Genomic DNA, 20,914 nt, shown 5'->3' with positions numbered 1-20,914 from the left:
TCAGGTATCCATTCGTTTGGATGGTGAGAACAAAGCTGTGGAATATAATGCAGTGGGATTGAGGAAAGATGCTGTGAGGACTGTATTCAGAAACAGAGAAGTCAGCAGCTTGTTTGATCGCAACTGGCACAAAATGGCACTAAGTATTCAATCGGATAGTGTTTCCCTCTACATTGACTGTAAGCTCATTGATACCCTGCCAATGGAAGAACGGGAGAACATTAATATCCAAGGAAAAACCGTCATCGGCAAGCGCCTGTACGACAGTGTTCCAATTGATGTGAGTATTATCCTATTTGCCATCTGGAAAAGACTAATTAAGATTGTTTATTAAAAGTGATTGTACATCAGTTATTCTAGACACTGACCTGTTTGATTGGAAAGCATACATTTTTCACATTGTATAGTATTCGGAAATAGAATCAGGTTTATTGTCACTGACATATTTGTGAAATGTGTTGTTTTGTGGCAGTAGTACAGTGCACTACATAAAAATTACTAGAAGTAACAGTAAAAAATAAATAACGCAGAAGAGGAATAGTGATGTAGTGATAATTGGTTCCTGGATCATTCAGGAATCTGATGGTGCAGGAGGAGATGCTGCCTGAAAATGTTGAGTGTGCATCTTAAGGCCCCTGTTCCCTCTCCCTGATGGTGGTAATGAGAAGAGGCCATGGGTTGGATAGTGAGGGTCTTTATTAATGGTTGCCACTTTCTTGAGGAACTGTTTTTTGAAGATGTCCTTGATGGTGGGAAGGTTTGTATCTGTGATAAAGCTGGCTGAATCCACAACCTTCTGCAGCCTCTCTCAATCCTGTACATTGTAATCTCCATATCAGGAGTGATGAAACCAAACTGCTCTCCACCGGTAGGAATTTTATGGAGTTTTTGGTTACATACTAAATGTCCTCAAACTCATTCAACTTGCTCATACTAAAAATATACTGCACACTGTAGCAGATAAGGATATTTTATTGCAATCAAGGCCATACCATGGGGCCTTTTGATCCTTGAATGGATAACTTGAATCTACAACCATCTGTGGGAAGAAAGAAGGAAAGGAAGGATTAGAACAGCATTAGAACTGAGAGCTCTGTCAGTCATCACTTCTGATTTCCTCCTGCCATGTGAGCAGCCCTTCAACAACTCTGACTCATTTCTTGCTTTGAAAGGTGAAGAATTTCTGAGACTATGACTTGTATCCACAGTTCCCTAGTAATGTACAAATGAGGGCCAGTTATTTTGAGGTCTGATTTGCCTTTCTAGATAAACACACACAGTAACCTCTGAGCATGCAGCTTTAGAGAAATGAGTGAGTTTATGGTGTCATTAATTTCTGTCGTGAGAGTAAACCCTTATTAACCTGATCTTCAAACTCAAACAACAATGGAAAAAAAAACAACAGGGCCATTTTGGGAAAAAAAACCAGCAAATCAAAAAGGTGAGAATGTAAGGATGACTGCAGATCTGGTGTGTTTTTTTTTTGCTCAAGTACCTTTCTCAGATCAGATAAAACAATTGCTGCACAGCTTTCAAAGACCTGGCAAGATTATTGTCATATCTGGAACTGACAGCATAAGTACCATGTAAATACTATTTAAACATGCTAAGCAGAGTAAGACTGGATTTACTGATTCTCCGCTTTCCTTTTCCATTCCACCCACCCACTGAAAGTGTGCAAGTATTAACAAATGAAGAATTGTCATATTTAAGTTAAAATAATGGGAAAGTGGGAAAGTACTCATTTCAGGGGCAATTAATTGTTATGTTATGTAAATTCAAAACTTAAAATAAATCAAAAGAGAAACAAAGGAACCCGAGAGAGGCATGTATACTTTGTTTTTACTTTAAATGAGGCACAGGTATGACATGGTGACATAATGACATGGTGGTGGCATCCGTCGGCCTCGAGAATGCTGTGAATCCACAGCATAATAAATTTTAAACTGTCCCATTCAGGCCTAAAGATTTAATAGCTGTGGAGCTTTCCTTGCGCTTCTAGGGTTTCTTTCCTGATGGTGTTGCAGGTAGGGGGGTGTCACTCTGCTTAGCAGGACAGACTTGTAGATGTGAAACAATCTCAGGTTTTGGGGCCTATGAAATAATCTCAGATTCTGGGGCCTCCACTGTGGTGGTTGTACGAGTTGACTCTGGTTCTGTAGGAAGTGGACACCTTTCTTCTCTAACAATTGACTCTGCTCTCCTCAGCTGATTGAAGTGTCATCTCCAGATGACATCAAACTTGATATTCGCTGTATAGGAGAATAGACCAGTTCTATCCTTAACCTGTCAAAGAATACACTTTTGATCATTTCCACAGTCCCTCACCATGACTGCTTGGCCCATTGAGTCTGCTCTACCATTTCATCAAAGGAACATGATGAAAAGACTATGGGACATTCACTTCCATCACTCATAACATGTGACATGACTTTGCCTATAAGGCAAGGCATCACATGCAAGGCTCACTGGATGACATGGATCATAATGTGTGAGTACAGCGTCTGATGTCACCATTTCCTTTCCCTTTTGGAAAGCCACCCCTCACTGCTTTGATCATTGCCATTTCTCCCCGATCTATAGTAATGTGTTCAAGAGGCGGAGCACGGTAGCCAGGTTTGGCAGAAACCTGTTAAGGTAATTGACAAATCCTAAAAAGGAGCACAACTGTGACATGTCCTTTGGCAATCAAATGCATCTATCTTTCCAATGTAGTCAACCATTTCTGCTTGCTTTTTAAAAAAATCATTATCTTCATCCAGTATTTACTGTTTATGAATCCCTGAATCGTGTCTGTTTTCAACCTATTTTTAAAACACAACTATTTCTGTCCCTTCCCAAAGAAGCAGGGTCTGCATTTTTTTAAAAACTCGAACATCTCACTGCACTTCACTGGGTGGGTAGTCACCTCAGGTACATTTAAAACTTCCTCATCACCACTGTTACGTTTTGTAACTCCAAAACATAAAATTTAATCGTGGGGGAAAAAACACAAGGAAACCCGAGAGATGCGTGTAACCTTTGTTTTTACTTAAAGCGAGAAACTCACATATGATGTGATAACGTATGCCATTCATATACTTTTACATATAACTCCTAACAAATTATATAAACAACAAAGAATGCTTAATTAGAAAACATATTTACAATATTACTCAGTTATTACTGAAATTTGAAATTCCAATAGCTACATAACTTGTGATGAAGAGGCAATGAGTCATCATCTTTATAGATGTTAAAGAAAAGTTCATTAAAATAATAGAAACCATATTGCATAACTATTTTGGGTCAATTGACTAGTGTTGGATCTTATTTTTTACCTACTCCATCACATCATATTTTTGTTCACTCTGATTTGGATCGGTGTGTGGTGAAATTCTCCAACGATTCTCCATACCAGGTTTCAGAGAGGCAATGCACAATCTGTAGGAGAGGATGGAACTGAAAATAGATACAAAATAAATCACAGTATCATTCACAATCTTCCAAAATAACCCAGAGTGCTTCCTTTCTTTATTCTAGTTTGACCTGCAGCGGATTGTAATTTATTGCGATGCGAAGGATGCCGAGCTGGAGAACTGCTGTGATCTGCCCAGAAACCCAGTGAGTAAGGAGGAAAGCATACAAGGAGACACATGATTTGAAACATGGTAGAACTAATTTTGAACAAAAATTGTTTCAATGAAATTTGTTTTACAGTGTTCCAGATTTGGCACTCCTATAAGCTTTTAATCTTTTTGGCCTTGTGTCAAAATTTCGTGGATCTTTTCCTTCACCAAAACTGCTTTCATCCTGTAGCTCAGAAGGCAGGAAGATTATCAGATGAGTGGGACTTTGGTTAGATAAGTGCAGCAGTACTCTGGATGAGCCAGTTTATTGCAGATTCTGGGCAGTCAGGAGATCATTGAGCTGTCACTGTCTGGGGGTGACAGAGGTACAGGTAAGTAGCAGAGGAGCTAACGCTAAGGGAAACATGAGGCAGACACAACTAATGTTCACTTCATCGAGAATAAATTGATGCTTTACTCAAATAAGATGCCATAGTGGCAAATTTGTCATGAACTCGAGACAACGCCAAACGAGGGCAGTGAAGTTAGGTGACACAGTTTTTGGTGGGTTCAAGTAGCAAGGCTGGTGGGGTAGCATGGTGGCTGCAGAGTACAATTAGAGAGGCTTTTATTTCTCCTGACTATTTATTTCTAAATCATGGACTGAGACATGATGGAATATTGGATGAGTAAATAACTGATTTCAATGTGTCACTAAATAAATATATAGTAGTAGATAAAGTTCAAAACAAAAACTACATATGTTAGAGGAAACGTTGGAAACATTCAAAAGGCCAGGAATGAGAAACATAATTAATAAAACATTTCAACTGATTTGGAAAAAGAGGAACAAAGATAGTTGGCGGGAAGGGAAGATACGGACTGTAGAACACAGGAAATATCTTTGAAAAGTTGAGACCAAATCACTAATTGCAATAGTGAAGTGGAAGTTAAGGTCAAATTGAACTTCTTTGACTGTGTAAGGTGATACACTTGGTAAAGTTGTGGGATGTGACTGGCAATCAAATGATATGAAAAAATTAAACAACCAAAAAAGCTGAGCCTACATAAGTAATCGTTAGGAATTGCAGTTTATACCTAACATTTTGTCTGAACTGGAATTAATGGCAAGGAATTTCACAGTGTTCAACGGGTAGCCTATGCTGTATTACACATCTTGTACAATGGAGAAAGGATAATTTTCTACCCCATTCTGGAATATTTGATATTTATCACTGTATTGTTTGTTGCAGATTTGTTTCTGAGATCGATTGATATCTTTATGTCCTAACCTAAAGCATGACACTGATTTTTTTTTCTCAATGTGTTTCAGTGTGAGATTACACTTGCTACCCAACAACCTTTATTGGAGATTTCAATACCTCCACAACCACCTGCTGAGGCAGACAGTACAAAGGCGGTCAACTGTACTTGTACTAAGGGTGAGAAGGTACTAGACTCACTTGACTAAATTAGAGAACCATTATTGCCTACAAAGGATAGGAGCAGAATGGTTGGTGAACTTAGGCTTCTGTCTACAAAACATGAAACCTTGAAAATAAAGCCTTGTTTCATTTGTTTTTGAGCAAAGTCAATAGTGAGTGTTTAAATTGAGAATTACTATGTGAGGAGTAAGTTACTGAGTCCCTTCCGGTAAAACAACAAAGCATTTAAAAAGCACTTCTATTCAGAGAACAGAAACTCCATGGTTAAATAAGTTTCCTGTCACATCTGGACCAAAGGTTAAAATCCAGGGTCTGACAAATGGAACTGATGTTTTACCTACGTAAATAACCTGCCAGATGTGCAAAAGTGAGTTCAGATTACTTTGAATGAAACTGTGTTGTGTCTGCACGCAGCACAAAACTGAACAAAATAGCAAGTTAGAATTCTGACTGATCGATGATTTCAAATGAAGCATTAGTTGGCACTACCTCACAGATCCAGCAGCTTCAGATGTGGTCAGTGTGAAGTTTGTAGATGTTTACCAGATGCTGTGCTTTCCTCCCACATCCCGAAGATGTACTGGTAGATTTACTAATGTAAAGGCAGCTAAAGAATTATTAGGCATGTGAGAAAGGTCATGTTACAAGGATAAAGAGGGTGCAATGGGTTTGATCTATTGGTCATTTCTATTGACCCAATTGGCTGAACAGCTTCCTTATCATTTTAAATATTTAACAAACAAAGATTCAATGTACACTGATATTTAAGTCTTTTTAAACAGTAATCTATAATCAACCATCATCTATAACATAACTGTAGAAAGTTGTTACTATTATTACTTCAAAAGCACGTCTATACAGGATGTGTCACATCTGAAAGTTACAAAAGGGAATTCACATTAATGTTGCAAGTAATAAAGAAGACTGAAAAATATCTAATTATCTAGAAGCAATAAATAATGAAGGCACATGTGGACCTCTACAGTCAGAAATTGGAGAAGTCATAATGTGGGACAAAGAAATAGAGAAAATAAATAATTTGGTTTGTCTTCATGGAAGGAGACACAAATAACCTACCAGAAATGCAGGGGTGAAAGCTGTCTATTGACATGGAGGAATCAAAGAAAATTAGTATTAGCAACAACAACATTTTTTGAGAGAAAGTAATAGGGTGGAAAGCTGATCATCTCCAGAGAACATATCACAGAAAGCTGAAAGTGATAATTATAGAATTGATGGGTTAATTGGTTGTGAGATTTCTATAGACTCTATGGAACAGTTCCTGCAGATTGGACAGTGGCTAATGCAACTCTATGGTTCAAAAATGGGGAGAGAAAAAAGATGATACAGAGAATGGTTTACTTAATATGATAAATTAAGGGTAATATGGTAAATAATAGGGTAAATATGATGTTATTCCCTTTGGTGGGGAAAACAAAAAAAATGTTAAATTTAAGTGATGACAGATTTAGAAATGTTGATATTCAAATGGACTCAGGAGTCCTTGTGCAGTGAAAGCAAACAGGTGTAGCAACTAGTTAAGATGGTGTGTCGGCCTTCATTGTAAAATGTTTTGCATGCATGAGCAAGGATGTCTTTCGCCAATTACTCGGGGCAATGGTGAATCCACACCTGAAGTATTGTGTGCAGTTTTGATCTCCTTACCTGAAAATATATACCTGTCATATAGAAGGTGCCAAAAATGTTTACTAGACTGTTTTCTGGAATGGCGTGATAGTCATCTGAGGATTGGGTTAACTGGTGTTTAGAATCTCATTGAAATGTATAGGTTGATTTAGGAAGGATGATTAACCTAACTGGGTATCTAGGACAGATGTTTATAAATTTAGGAAATGGAATAGGTTGAGGAAAGGGAAATCTCTGTACTCAGAATGTAGAAAGATCTTCCACAGAAGGATGTGGCAAAGTCATTGAATATATTTCAGGAGAGATGATTATAGAGTCAGAGAGTACTGCAGCAGAGAAGCAGGTATTTCGGACCATCAAGGGCTATCAGGAGAGAGTAGAAATATGGTATTGAAACAGCCATGATCCTATGCAATATATAGCAGGCTCAAAGGGCCAATTTGTGTTTCCATTTAAGAAACAGCTGAAGGTAGATGACAGAGTTGGCATATTTCTAATTAAATGTAAAAAAAAAGCCTCTATTATTTTCTGAATTAGAGTTAAGAAGTCCCTGTTGCTAAGTTTTAAAACAACACAATATTTCACCGTAGTCTCCTGGCCAATATTTATGTATTGCATTAATCACTGAAGCAGTTTCGCTCTTCATGGATATTTGGATGCACAAATTGGTTGAAGCAGTATCTCAAAATTACAACAGTAATTTGACTTCACTCTCTTTTTCTGTTATAATATTCACAGGGTGATCAGGGCTTTCCTGGTTTTCAAGGACCCAGAGGCCCAGAGGTCAGTTTGGCTTTTGCTGGATAATTATATTTTAATATATGAAGAGAATTCATTCTTGAGTATCTCTTTCAACATTTGTTTACTCAGGATAGCCTCTATTATTTAATTTCTAAATGCTAAATTCCAATATAATGTAAGCTGATCAGGATTTTATGTAAATGAGCTTGACCAAATATACTGTTGCAACTATTGACAACTACCTCTTATTAAAAGTAATGAAACTGTAAGGATATAATAACTTTAAGAACCAATAATGAAGGACTCTGACTTAGAAACATGTGCACTGCATATCAGTGCTAAAGGGTTTGTATTGAAATCTTTTATGTAAATTATTCCAATTTTTAATTGAATTCCTTAATTTATGAGCATTTATGGGGTTATGACCCAAACTAACAGATCTATATGAATGTTATTACCTGCAGGTTTTGAATGTCATAGGTAATTGATCTTTCAGATACAGAACTAAAGCAAAGAAGCAGCATGAATCTTGTGAAGAAAATGTATTTTCAGATTATTTCAAGTTCTTACGCCCATTGCCACCATTCCCCACCAAGTAACAAACCATCCTGATTTGAAAACATTTCACCGGTCCCCCATTGTCATTCAGTGTAAGGCCTGAACTCCCTTCTCAAGGAGTATTGACTCTGGAATGGGGGTTTCCAACCTGGGGACCACGGACCCCTTGCTTAACGGAAGACCTGCTTGGAAGGATTGCAGCAGTTTGGGAAGGTGGCTCACTACCATCTTCTAAAGGAGAGTTATGACTGCCATGGATAGTCTTGATGGTAACAACAAAGTTCAAAAGAAATATAACAAGAAGAAGGAACGATAGGCGAATTAAAGGATTACACTTTTTGTTTATTTGCACTCACTTCCCAAAACTGATTGATTTCATTGATTTTGCTGATGAGCACCAGTGACAGATGGCAGCAACTTGCAGCACAGTGCTCAATTACATACACCACTGTATCACAAAAGACCCTAGTAAATCTTCATTGCTTACTGCACTTTTATTCCTTCCTTTTACCCCATCCACACTCCCTCAACTCTCCCCATTCCTTATTTTCCTTCAATGTCTTCTGCCATCTTTCCCACCCGAGCTCTATATTTCTCTCACCTCTTTGAGGGATAACATGAAAATCACTGATGCAAGCCACAATGGACAGTCCATGGTTGAGCTAACAGCTGTGAGCTCTGACAGCTGTAAACATGTTTGCTCTCTTAACTAGGAGTAAACTACAATCACTATTTCTTAAAGGAAGAAAATTCCTAATTTAGCAACTTATTTGACAACACCCAATTTGACATTATTGCAAAAAAAACATAGCACATATTGGACAAATCAGAATGGAAAGAAAGCAATTTCGGGGCTTAATTATGTAATTACTTAGAACTATCACAATTTGCTTGTGTTGAGCTTTGAGTCTCACTTGGAACTTGGAAGTTATTTGATTTACAGTATTTCAATTTCTCAAACTTTGAGTGCGCTCTTTCAAACATAGCATAGCTTTAATATGCCTATGTAAATATGGTCAGATCTTCACAATTATACATTGCATGAAATATAATTATTTATATTTGGTAGCAGTATTTCACAGGGTGCTAAGGATGTACACAGCCTGCTTATTAACTGTGATTAAGATACACCCATAGACAGGATACAATGTAAGCATAATCATCATTAATTTTCTAATATTGTAGGACAGTATCTGATGAATTGATAGAACTGTTAACCAATGTAAAGACTCAATATTTTTGAGTTATTAAGCTAAAAATCATCACAGTCATTAATCATGGTAGAGCTTAGCAAAGACGAATCAATATTAAGGCCAAATTAATTATTTTAAACTTCCATCCAATTCTCCAAATGAAGTGGAATTAACATGATATTAGCTGAGAATCATAAATATTACTGTCCAGATAAGTTTCAATTGAAATTATATAAAGGTGCAGTCAAATACACTGAACAGAGCAAAAGGCGTGAGCTCTGATAAAGGAAACTAATTGCCTCGGGAGTGAAGATTCATTAGTAACCTAATTTGGGGGAAGGGAAGGTTTAATAAAGGAAAAAACTAAGTCGAATCACTTTATATCCTCCGAAGTTTAAATGAATGAGAATCTTTCACTGATGGTAGGAGGATATTTCAGCTGGAGGGAGGGTCAGGATAAAGGGATAACCACAGGTTAAAGAGAAAAACAGGAAGTTCTTCTCTCAGAGAATTTGCAAATTGTGTGAATTCATTACCGGAATGAACTGTATATATTGAGTCATTAACTATATTCAAGGCTGATAGGTAAATTTTGGACTATAGAAGAGTTTAAAAGGTCATGAGAATCAGGTAAGGAATTGAAAATTGTGGACAAAACTCAGTTCAGCTGTGGCAATGAAGCAGATTTGATGGCTAATGCAACTAGTCCTGCTGCTAATTTTTGTGTTCTCAAAATCGTGATAACAGTGCCAAACATACATGAGAACTGGCCACGCGTTTTTCGGTGGCATCTGAAATACTTCTGTCATACTGACTTCCACTTAATAATGAGGTAGACTGCTTTGCTATTATCCTAGCAGTAAAAATAGGATGAATCTAACCCATCCAATTGTAAGTTCAAAGTCAATTTATTATCAAAGTACATGTATGTCATCATATACTATCCTGGCATTCATCTTCTTGCAGGCATTCAGAATAAAATAAAGAAATACAACAAAATCAATGAAAAACTACACAGACAGGCAAGCAACCAATGTGCAAAAGATAAACTGTGGAAATACGAAATAATAATTATAACAATAAGTAAATAAATAATACTGAGAACTTAAGGTGCAGAGTCCCTGAAAGTGAGTCCATAGGTTGTGTGAGGTGAGTGAAGTTATCCACGCTGATTTAGGAACCTGATGGTTGAAGAGTAACAACTGTTCCAGAACCTGGTGGAATGAGACCTATGGCTCCAGAACCTCCTTTCGATGGCAGCAGCAAGAAGAAAGCATTGGATTGCTCCTTCTGTCTCCCCTCCATGAACAGTAAACTGAAGAAGCGATCAGTAACTACAATATCAAACAGTAGTAAATCAAAGCAACTAGACTTGCTGCACTGTCTAGAAGACACTTCACCACTCATCCAAGGAATTTCTTCAGATCTGATCCACGGTGAGGCATCTTTAACCCCGCTTTCAAACCACCTGTCCGAATAATACACATTATAATCATCAAAGGAATGTCCCTTGACTTTTAGGTGTAGATATACAGCCATGTTTTGACCTGATGAGTTAACCCTCCTATGCTGGACCATCCGTTTGTGAAGTGATTGTTTTGTCTCGCTGATATACAGATCTGTGTAGTTCTTATCGCATTGGATAACATATACAATATTACTCTGTTTATGTTTGGGTGTAGGGTTAGAGCTTGGGGTGGATGAGTTTCTGTCTGAATGTCTTTATAGGTTTGAAAAACATAGGGATTTGGTGTTTATTTAAAATCCTTCTGAGTTTCTCTGAAACTCAATCTACACATGGGATGACTATGTTTTTCTGGCTGCTTACCTTGTTCCTTTTCTTGTTCCTTACCGCTGTCTGCCGGACTGATGTCCCTGCTGGTTTTTGGTTCTGTCTTGATGAAGGCCCAGTCAGGGTAGTCACAAGTTTTCAAGGCTGCTCTCAGAAACTTGCGCACCTCGTCTTCGGCTGTAACATTGGTGGGCACATTCTCGTCATGGAGATGTAGTGTTCTGATAACCCTTAACTTATGTTCTAATGGGTGATGAGAGTCAAACTGTAACTACCGATCTGTGTGCAGTGTTTTCCTGTAAACTTCAATATCCAGATGTCCATTTTCTTTGATAAGTACTGAACAGTCAAGAAAGGCCAGTCTATTGTTCTCAACATCTTCTCATGTAAATTGATGCTGTTATCCACTGATTTGCACAGATCTGTATATCGGTGAGACAAAAACATTTTCCCATTCCCTCTGCACTCTTTTGGCCTCACTAAGAAATTGTGTGTGATAAATTTATACATAAGCTGATCACAAAAAGGTGGCCCATCATATCAGTTCAAGATTCAACTGCATATCTACATTTGAAGGTCAAGGGACACTCCCTTGATGTGTACACTTTGGACAAGGAGGACAGGTGGTTTGATAGAGGGGTTAAAGAACCCATCTTTGTCAAAGTAGAAAACCTATCCCTGAACAGAGGGGGAGGTGTATGATGCCACCGATCAGTTACTTACAATGTAGTCCTAACATCTTCACTCCAGCATCTCCACAACAGTTCACACTTCCATTCATGCAAAGATGAGACTAATGACCCTCTCATCACCTCGACAACTCTTAACCCTCATGTGATTGTTATACCTTTAAACAACTCAGCAATTATAAGCCGGAAAATTCCCCATCATGGATCAGAACTGAAGAAACCTCTCAGATGAGTGGTGAAATGTCTTCTAGAAAACACAACAAGTCCAGTTGGCTTGATTTACTACTGCTTGATATGCAATGACCTGGATGACTGAGAACATTCATAGACACATCAGTAATGACCTTACTGGTACTCACTTTAGGTTTCATTGCTTGATTCCAAACCTTATTACAATTATAACCCAACTCTACTCTTTTTGGTAAAACTATTTTCCCATTCCCTTTGCCCTCTTTTGGCTTCATTAAGAAATTGTTTGTAGTAAGTTTATACATGAGCTGATCACACAACTATAGCTTTCATTTCTTCTTGGCAGGGAGAACCTGGCAAAATGGGACCATATGGTCCCAAAGGACAGAAAGGAGAACCAGTAAGTATTTGATTATAAAAAGTGGTTTGTAGTCGGTAGAGTATCACTTTGAGTTGGACTTTTGTCTCTAAGTTAGTACCCATGCTTAATTGCTGATTTAAATGTCAGACATATGTGCATGACCCCATTGCCCTTTAGAGAGTCAGTATTTCTTATTCAACAAAAAGCACCAAATATATTTGTCTAATTGCAGCTTTGTAGGATGCTTCTAACACATATGAACTCTGATGTTTTTCTACATACTAACTTGCTGTACTAATTGGCAATCTATTGAAATATTTCAAGGTGACTTGCCTTTAAGGTTAAGAACTGCAGATTACTAGCCCTATGCAAATAGAAGGCATCTGGCTTATCATGACTTATTAGAGAAATCCAAAAGTTGATCTTGCCATCCAATCAGATACCACAGTCCTCGGCTTAAAAAATACTTTTCCATTAAACATTGCACTGATGTCAGTCTCTTTGTTGAGCAACTCACTGCATCATGAATAAACCTTTTTACCTTGCCCCTTCATCTGCTATTACTAAATGAATCTGTGACATATCGCAGAACAGAGTCATTTACAAGTTTAGTGTCAACTGCTGAGTGCTAACTGATAATATTTTGCATGTCCCTTGGTCATGCTAGATATCGTATCATTCCCAGTTACCTATGTTGGCCTGATTCTTGGCTGTGATAGAATTTATTTGTTACTCAAATTACTAATGAAATAAAAATGATAAAAACATAGATAATTTTAGCTGCTAGATACTTAATATATTGGACAAATGGTCCTCTTCAACTACATTAAAATGATGTTCTCTTCATGTGAGAAACCTCAGTTATTAATCCACAAAATTTATCAAGAAAGCACCATGTGGTGAAAAGAGCTTGGGAAAATGTTTGATATATTTATTTTAGTTATTTATGTTTATTTAGAGATACAGCACAGTAATAGTCCCTTCCAGCCAATGAGCCTGCACCACCCAATTACACCTATATGACTAATTAACCTGCTATCCTGTGCATTCTTGGAATATTGGAGAAAATCAGAACAGCTAGAGGAAATCCATGTGGTCACAGGAAGTATATACAGGCTGCTTACAGACAGCAGTAGAACTGAACCTGGGTCGCTGATGCTGTAGTCCCATTACACCAGCTATTATGCTCCTGTGCTGCCCCGATATCTAGCACTTCTAAAGCATCTATCAGTCTCTTTTGAAAATAAGACATGTCAAAAGAATGCTTTATGGATTTCTGCAAGGCTTATGAGAGGTGACCTGACAGAGGTGTATAAGTTGATCGTGTGGTTAGTCAGAGGCTATTTTCCCCAGGGCTGAAACAGTTATCACGAAGGCACAGTTTTAAGATGCTTCGAAGTAGGTACAGAGGAGATGCCAGTGATAACTTTTTTATGCGAGAATGGTGAGTGCGTAGAATGGGCTGCCGGTGATGATGGTGGAGGCGGATACAATAGGGTCTTTTAAGAAAATTTTGGATAGGTACATGGAGCTTAGAAGAATAAAGGGCTATGGGTAGTAATTTCCAAAGTAAGTACGTGTTCGGCATAGCATTGTAGGCCAAAGGGCCTGTATTGTGCTGTAGGTTTTCTATGTTCTGTGCATCACAGCATCTTCCATCGCAGCGAAACCTTAATGCTCAGAAATCTTCCTTCTTTAATTCCTTGCAGTTTGTTTCTATATTTTTCGAAGTTTGTCAAGGATGCTTCCTGAATTGCTCACTGCAACAAACTTAGTGTGGAAGAGAATTCCCACGGGGTTTATTGCATCTGAAGAAATGATGTATGCATCTTCCCATAATTCTTCACTGTAACTTACTGGACAACCAGATGACCTTTTCATAGACTCGTATAGAAGTGAAACCGACCCAGTGACACATTTACCAATAAGAGCACACTTACACTAATCCCATTGACTCTTCTATTGAGTTCAATCTTCATCTCTGGTGCTACCACTGTGGAGTTTACAAATCTCCTGGTGACCATGTGGCCTATCTCTAGGTGCTCAGGTTTTCTGCTACATTCCAAAGATATGCACTTTGTTAGGTTTCTGGCCACTAATAGGCAGCAAATGATAGAAATTTGGAGGAATTTATGGGGAGAATAGAATAGGAGCAGTGTAGAATTAGTGTTGGCATTAATTTGGAGTGAAAACTTGCTTCCAAGCTGTATGATTATAACTTTATCTCTTAGGGTGTGTCTGGTGGTTTGCTAAGTAACAGTCGGGGGATAAAAGGCCCACAGAAATCCAAAAAGCATTCTCTTGACGTGTCTTATTTTCCAAGGAGACTTGTAGAGATTGAAATAACCTTAACAAACAGACAAGGTGAAACTCTGTGAAATTAAATGTCTGAGAATTATGGAAGCATTTTGGCTTTTTTTATGGAATATTAATGTTCATCCTAATGATTGCTAATAATGCTAAATGCATAATACTTTTATACTACAGGGTAGAATAAGTTATACTTCAGTGGAGCAAGGTGAAAAGGTAAGACAACAATGTCTCCTTAAAGCTCAACTCTCATATCACTTTGGATAATATTGTCAGCATCTTCTTTAAGAAGTGATGTTTAGAATTTGACACAATAATTCAGTAGTGGTCTAAGTGATTTAGAAAGCTGTTATATGCTTCCTTTCTTTTCCATGCCGCTTATGGAAAAAAATGTAATTCTTTATATCACTTTATATAATTTCTTTTATTCTGTGTCTTCTACTTCCAAAAGGTTTGTGTTTAGGATCTGGTAGTCTTTTTATTCTGGGAACGCATTTTGAATCTCAAGTTAAGTTTGTGAATCTATATTTTATTGTTGTGCAAATTTTGGCTATAAAATATAGAGGTAAAATAGTTTTTGGAAGAGAGTGTTTCTTTGGAAAGGCTCCTATCACTCCTTGGCCAGCAAAATGCCATTGTCACCTTTAAGATCCTCAAAGTGAAGAGACACTCTAGACATGGCTCATACCAATGAACACAACTTCTCATTTTCCCCATTTAATGGGAGATCTGCTTCTTCTGCTCTTATCCTCTGATCCTGGTAAACTTTGGTATGGACAGCAGCAATGGCTGCAGAGTAATGTACCTTGACACATCTCAGGAAAGTGGCTTCCATTGCAAATTTTATGGCCAGTCTGCTCCAGATTTTAAATCGGTCAACTTAACTTGTCCAAAAGTTCAATTAGCAAATTTGAAGCTTTTATTGTAATGTAAGTACTGATCTTAAGTTGATGTCATAGCTATGATTACCTGGTTTATATGCAGTCTGATAGCAAGTCTGTCTGTTGATGCCTGGAGGAAGCTTTAACATGTTGCTAGAAACTTGCCAATATATTAAACATGTACACACTTTCATAATGTTTAGTTTTGCTTTGATATATACAGAGCTCTGGAGTTGCTTGCTTCAAAACTGGAGTAAGATATATTGGTCCTCTTGGGCCTTTTATCCAGATGTTAATGACATGGATCAGAATAGTGCTAGAGACTATGATTTTCCATTGCTCTTTGAAGTAATTGTTTCTTGCAGTAACTTTAAAAAGGGGAGAAATTACTTCTTAATCCTGTCAGTTTGTGTGAATATTTTATAACATGTTCAGTCAGTTGCATAGCACTGGCAATATCCCATTTGTTACTAAATGGATGGTGGAATAGTTATTGTAATAAACTAATGGGGATCTGGAGAAGTTGGATGGTGGTCAAAGACCACATAAGGCTGTTGCTTATAATCCTTTGATCATTTTTGAAGACTTGTATAGCCATTTCCAGATCTTTGGAATTAGCTAGTTTCATAAAGAGCAATTTAAAAGTAATCAACTCTGGAATCTATTATAGCAACACTGACTAGGTTACTGTGGGTGGCATCACTTGCAGGCCCTTTTTAACACTGGAATAATTCTGAACTGATATCTGATGCTTATTCCAGTTACAATTCACGTGATGTTGGCTTCTTAAAATGTATAAATATGTCTTTAATAATCCTTTTTCAATCTAGTCACAAAAATCCTACTCGGCAGGATTTGGCTGGCTAAAATAAAAACTGTTTGTTAGATTTAGGTGACTTGGGTAGTAGAACAATTTTGAATTTCAACTGTTCTAAGGCTTTAGCAAAACATATACTCTAGTACTGTTTAGAGAGAATAGTGCACTGTCGGAGATTTAACTTGGATTTGAAGTTCAACTGATGTTAGATCTTTGCTTCATTATCTATTCATATGGATGTGATACACACAGGACAATGATCTGACTGATTTGCCCTCTAACCAAAATAGATTATGCAAAATAGATAGTGCTGATGTAGGGTTTCAACCAGAAATGTCAGCAATTCCTTTCCTCCCACCAATGCTGTTCAACCCACTGATTTCCTCCAGCAGGTTATTTTTTTGCTCCAGTTAATTCATAATCTGCGATGTTGTTTGCGGAACTCCTTCACATACAAGTTGGCTGTTATGTTTTCTGTAATATGGAGTGACACAGTGGTGTAGTGGTTGGTGCTGATGACCCTGCGTTCCAGATTAATTGAATCCTGAAGTTGTGAGGTAACCTGGCTTTGATCCTGACTTTGGAAGTGTTGGAATGGGGTTTAATTTCTGCCTGGTCTGCTGGTTTCCTCTGGCATCCCAAAAATGAGTAATAATTGGCTACTGTAAATTACCCCATGGTTTTAGATAAGTGGCAAAAGAATCAGATGAAGTTAATGTCATGTGGAAGAGGATAGGCTGCAGTATTAGAGTAGATGGAAGATTAATGGGACAGATGGATTACTCTGCTGGGAACCATGGTGAACATACTGGGCTCCCTCTGTGCTACGGCCATAGCTCAAATGTGGTTCTAACCTGCAATTCTTACATACTGTACACACACAAGTGCACAACTGTACTCCTTTCCCATTCCAGTCCTCACAAAAACATCTTGAGAAATGAGATGCTATTCTGAACCAATTTGAGCTGAAATAGAAAATAATAATTTTAAAAGCAACCAATAATTCTACAGTATGTGTCTATTTTTGTATTAAATGCATTCTACTAAAACTCAGGCATAATGACATAGAACTGTTGCAACACATTCTGATGCTTTATACATGTTGATCTATATTGTACCAGTCTGTATACAAAAACTAATTAGTTAATGTTACAGTCAACAAAAGCTCACCTATTTTTGACTTCAACTTAAAACAGATTGAACAAGCATGTACAATTAGCTGGTTGCATACTGTTTGATTTGAAGTTCACTAGAAGTTAAATTTGCTCCAAATGAGTCTAAGAATAAAAGGATCTATAAGGGCATTTGGCCACTAATGAATTTCCCAACACGTCAATGATATGTTTCCAGGCTGACAGAAGGGAAGTCTCCCACACAATATGTAATGCTAAACACCCACAGCTAAATGAAACGGAAATGAAACAGATGCTGCTTTAGTTATAGAACATTACAGCTGTGCTGTCAGGAATAAGTCGCCATCTGAATTTTCCTAAGCTAATATGCAACAAATACATTGTAATATTCACCCCAAATTACATTTTTAGAGATACAACAGGGAATTTTAATATTTTGTTTTTTTTTTGACAGTCAGCTGTCCAACCCGTGTGGAGTGGCTCCATTGTACGTTTTATTTTAAAATGAGAATACGTATTTCAATCAGAACAAGGCAGAGTAATATGCTGTTGCTATCCATGGATACATCAACAAGCCCAAAAGGGCAGTTAGTCATCTTAACTGTAGAGGCTTTTGATATTGTCCATTATCAGAATAATTTTAATGTATGTTCACTTTTGGAATCAGGCTTCATTTTGGGTTTGGTGCTCATAGTGTGAAAGCCAGTGAAATACTCATGCATGTCCAGTCTCCTTCTGAAACACTATTTTAACAAACAAAAATAGCAGCAAATAATAAAATAAGATACTTAAATTAGGAGAAACAAGTAACTTGTAAGCAATTCGTTAAAAAATAATTAATGGCCAACTACACAAGTCAACACACCACATGAAGAATCTCTCATTTCCTGACAGACATTATAATTCCAAAAGCATCATTAAGATTGTTCAAAATAGGGACTTGCAGATTAATTCAGGGAAAACAATTTGACTTTGGTAGTTGAAAATGGCTATAAACTGGAAGGAATTTTCTGGTCAATGTAGCCCAATTTGATATTTTATTAATTGGTAAATCTAGCTGCCAGGTTATATTGAGAGATTACCCATTAGGAAGGAAGTACACTTCAGAAATTTTGCCCACATCTTTCCATATGTGATGACAGGTATCTTCTATTACCTTATAAAAGATTTAGTTCAATTTCAAGCAAGTCATATTGTCAATACATTGAGAACTGAAAAGAAATCTATCATGTTATTAACTATTGACAGAGTTTGGGGAGTTCAGACAATCCATGTTAATTTATTTTATTGTCAAGATGGTCTCATGCTTTTCAAGAAAAACCGAAAATTATTTCTGGAATCCATAGCTGGGGCTTAAGGTGAATGATATGTGTGGATAGGTCCTATGTTGGTTAAGTGCAATCTCTACGATCTAGTACTTATCTGACCAACTCCAAATTTCAATTAAAGACAAGAATTGGGAACCAGCACTATTTTATGCAGTGGCAAGGATCAAACAGCTGTCAGTAGGTTGTTGATAGTGTATGGACCTGAAAGAATATGTACTATAAATCTAAAGATAGTAATATCAATGCATAAAACATTATTGTCTTGATCTGTCTGAGTCCTCAATGATTTCTCATCTACAGTGGAAAAAGGTGTCTCACATAATGACCCTCTTGTTGATATCTGTGCTTTGCTTTCTCTTGCTTTTGGGGCAGGCAGTGATCTGTAATTCCACCCCCACCCCCAAGTAAGTTCACCAATTCCTTTTTTCTTTGGTGTTTGAGCAAGAAACAAACCAGAGCTTGGAGGGTTGCAGAACTGGAAGAAATTAGAGTGAGGATTAGGAGGAATTTGAAACTAAGTATTAACATTTTAAAAATGGTATTGTGGAAATAATTGGAAGATCAAAGATAGGAAATAAATGTGGATACTTCTAGAAAAAAAAACCTCTATCCGCTTTTTTTTATTTTTAGGGAATAATTGGCTTCTCTGGTTTACCTGGAAAGGAAGGAAGCAAAGGAACTAAGGTATAATTTGAAGATAAACTTGTTTAGTGAATTTAAGAATAATTGAATAAATGCAATTTTCATTGAGGAACAATCAATCCCATCTTAATTGCACAAATTTTGTCGCCATCATAGTTCAATCAGGATCTTGAGAATTTTAGAAACACAAAGTATTGTGAATGAAACACACTTGATTTAGGGTTTAGTATTGTATGATCTTCCTATCTGGATTAGTATTAGCAAGAAAACACTATATTAAACTTTAGTAATTGTGTAGAATATTTCTAATGACTCTCTGTTCATTAAAATATGAAGAGAATGTTCGTAAAATCATATTCATAAAATCTTCCTTATTATATGGAAGGAAACAATTTGGCCCAGCAAGTCTATTCCACCTAATAGAGTAGTTCAATTAATCCTGAAACTCTATTGTACCCTGATATAAAAGGTACATATCATTTCCATGATCATCTTCAAAGCTTATTGAAAAATTTGTCTCCGTACTCCAATCATCATGGGGACTAATATTAAAACCTAATATTAAACTTTAGGTTTAATCCTTCCCTTGCACCCCCAAGCATTATATCATGAAATGAGGTTAAGAGATTGGAGGTGGTATCAGAAGCTACAACATGGTAGCTGTGGAATTCCTCAATAACTTGAGAGAAATCAGAAATAGTTATTAATTTTTTTTAAACTGCAGTAAAAACTATGAAGATTGCTGACCAGTACAATTCCAACCATGTTTACAAATATTTTTGGGAAACAAAATTGGTATCCTTATCTATTTTTACCTGTATATTGTTTTAAACCTACAACATATAAATGATCTTGTTACGAACCCCGTAACTGGGTGTCTTACCAGCAAGGATAGGAGTATCCGTTGGAGTCTGGTGATACTATTTTCAACAGTATTTATTTGTAAAAATGCACAAAAATAATATCAATGCAAATATACAGATAATATACGTCATCAATACTAAACCTAAAAGTGCGTGTATAATAATAATCAATAAGAAATAAGCTCTATCGTTGTCTGGGGATAATGAATTGTCAGATGGAAATATAAAGTTCAGTTCAGTTCATGCAGGCTGCGGTAGTTGTTGGTCGCTGTGTTGCAATTGTTGGAGAGAGAGATAGAGAGAGAGAACAGTAACAGCTATTGACTTGCCGACTTTCCTTTACGATCTTGATCCGTCGATGCATTGTTGTTGTGGCCATTCACATATGACCCATCCATCCTTTAGCTAGACCGTTCTTCCGTGATGGACTCATCACCCAGGCAAGGGTGGACACACACACAAGCCCCCACCAGTCTCATAGCGTCTCTCCTGGTGTGTCTGAGGGGTGTTGCCCCAGACCCTACCTTTATCCTCACTCACGGGGTCTCAGGTGTCAATCAGGTTGGGATGATGCAACCCATCAAACCAGCCCACTCTGGTTGACCCCTGAGGGGTTTCAATGAATAGAACAGTACTCAATAAACAATCCTTCTCCAAGAGACAATAGCAGTAATCAGTGGTTCCGTTCTGCTTTTGTTAGGAGGAGACATTCCACTTTGTGTAGCTCTGAGTTCTCTCTCTCTCATATTAACTGACATGAGCTTGTTCATCAATAAC

At 37.3% G+C, this 20,914-nt stretch overlaps 1 protein-coding gene across 1 annotated transcript in view; it reads left to right on the top strand.

The window, feature by feature from the left end:
- The window catches only part of col22a1 (collagen, type XXII, alpha 1), a 256,846-nt gene that overhangs the window by 105,413 nt on the left and 130,519 nt on the right, over positions 1-20,914 (top strand). Inside the window, exons 7-12 of the mRNA XM_059988289.1 lie at positions 5-280; positions 3,523-3,603; positions 4,882-4,998; positions 7,379-7,423; positions 12,149-12,202; positions 14,651-14,689. Coding sequence (XP_059844272.1) covers positions 5-280; positions 3,523-3,603; positions 4,882-4,998; positions 7,379-7,423; positions 12,149-12,202; positions 14,651-14,689 — 612 coding nt within the window. The remainder of the gene's footprint in view (positions 1-4; positions 281-3,522; positions 3,604-4,881; positions 4,999-7,378; positions 7,424-12,148; positions 12,203-14,650; positions 14,690-20,914) is intronic.

This window comes from Hypanus sabinus, chromosome 1, assembly GCF_030144855.1.
Source record: "Hypanus sabinus isolate sHypSab1 chromosome 1, sHypSab1.hap1, whole genome shotgun sequence".
Classification (NCBI taxonomy): Eukaryota; Metazoa; Chordata; class Chondrichthyes; order Myliobatiformes; family Dasyatidae; genus Hypanus; species Hypanus sabinus.
Note: the sequence above shows the minus strand (reverse complement) of the source record. Positions and strands in the feature narration are given on the sequence as shown.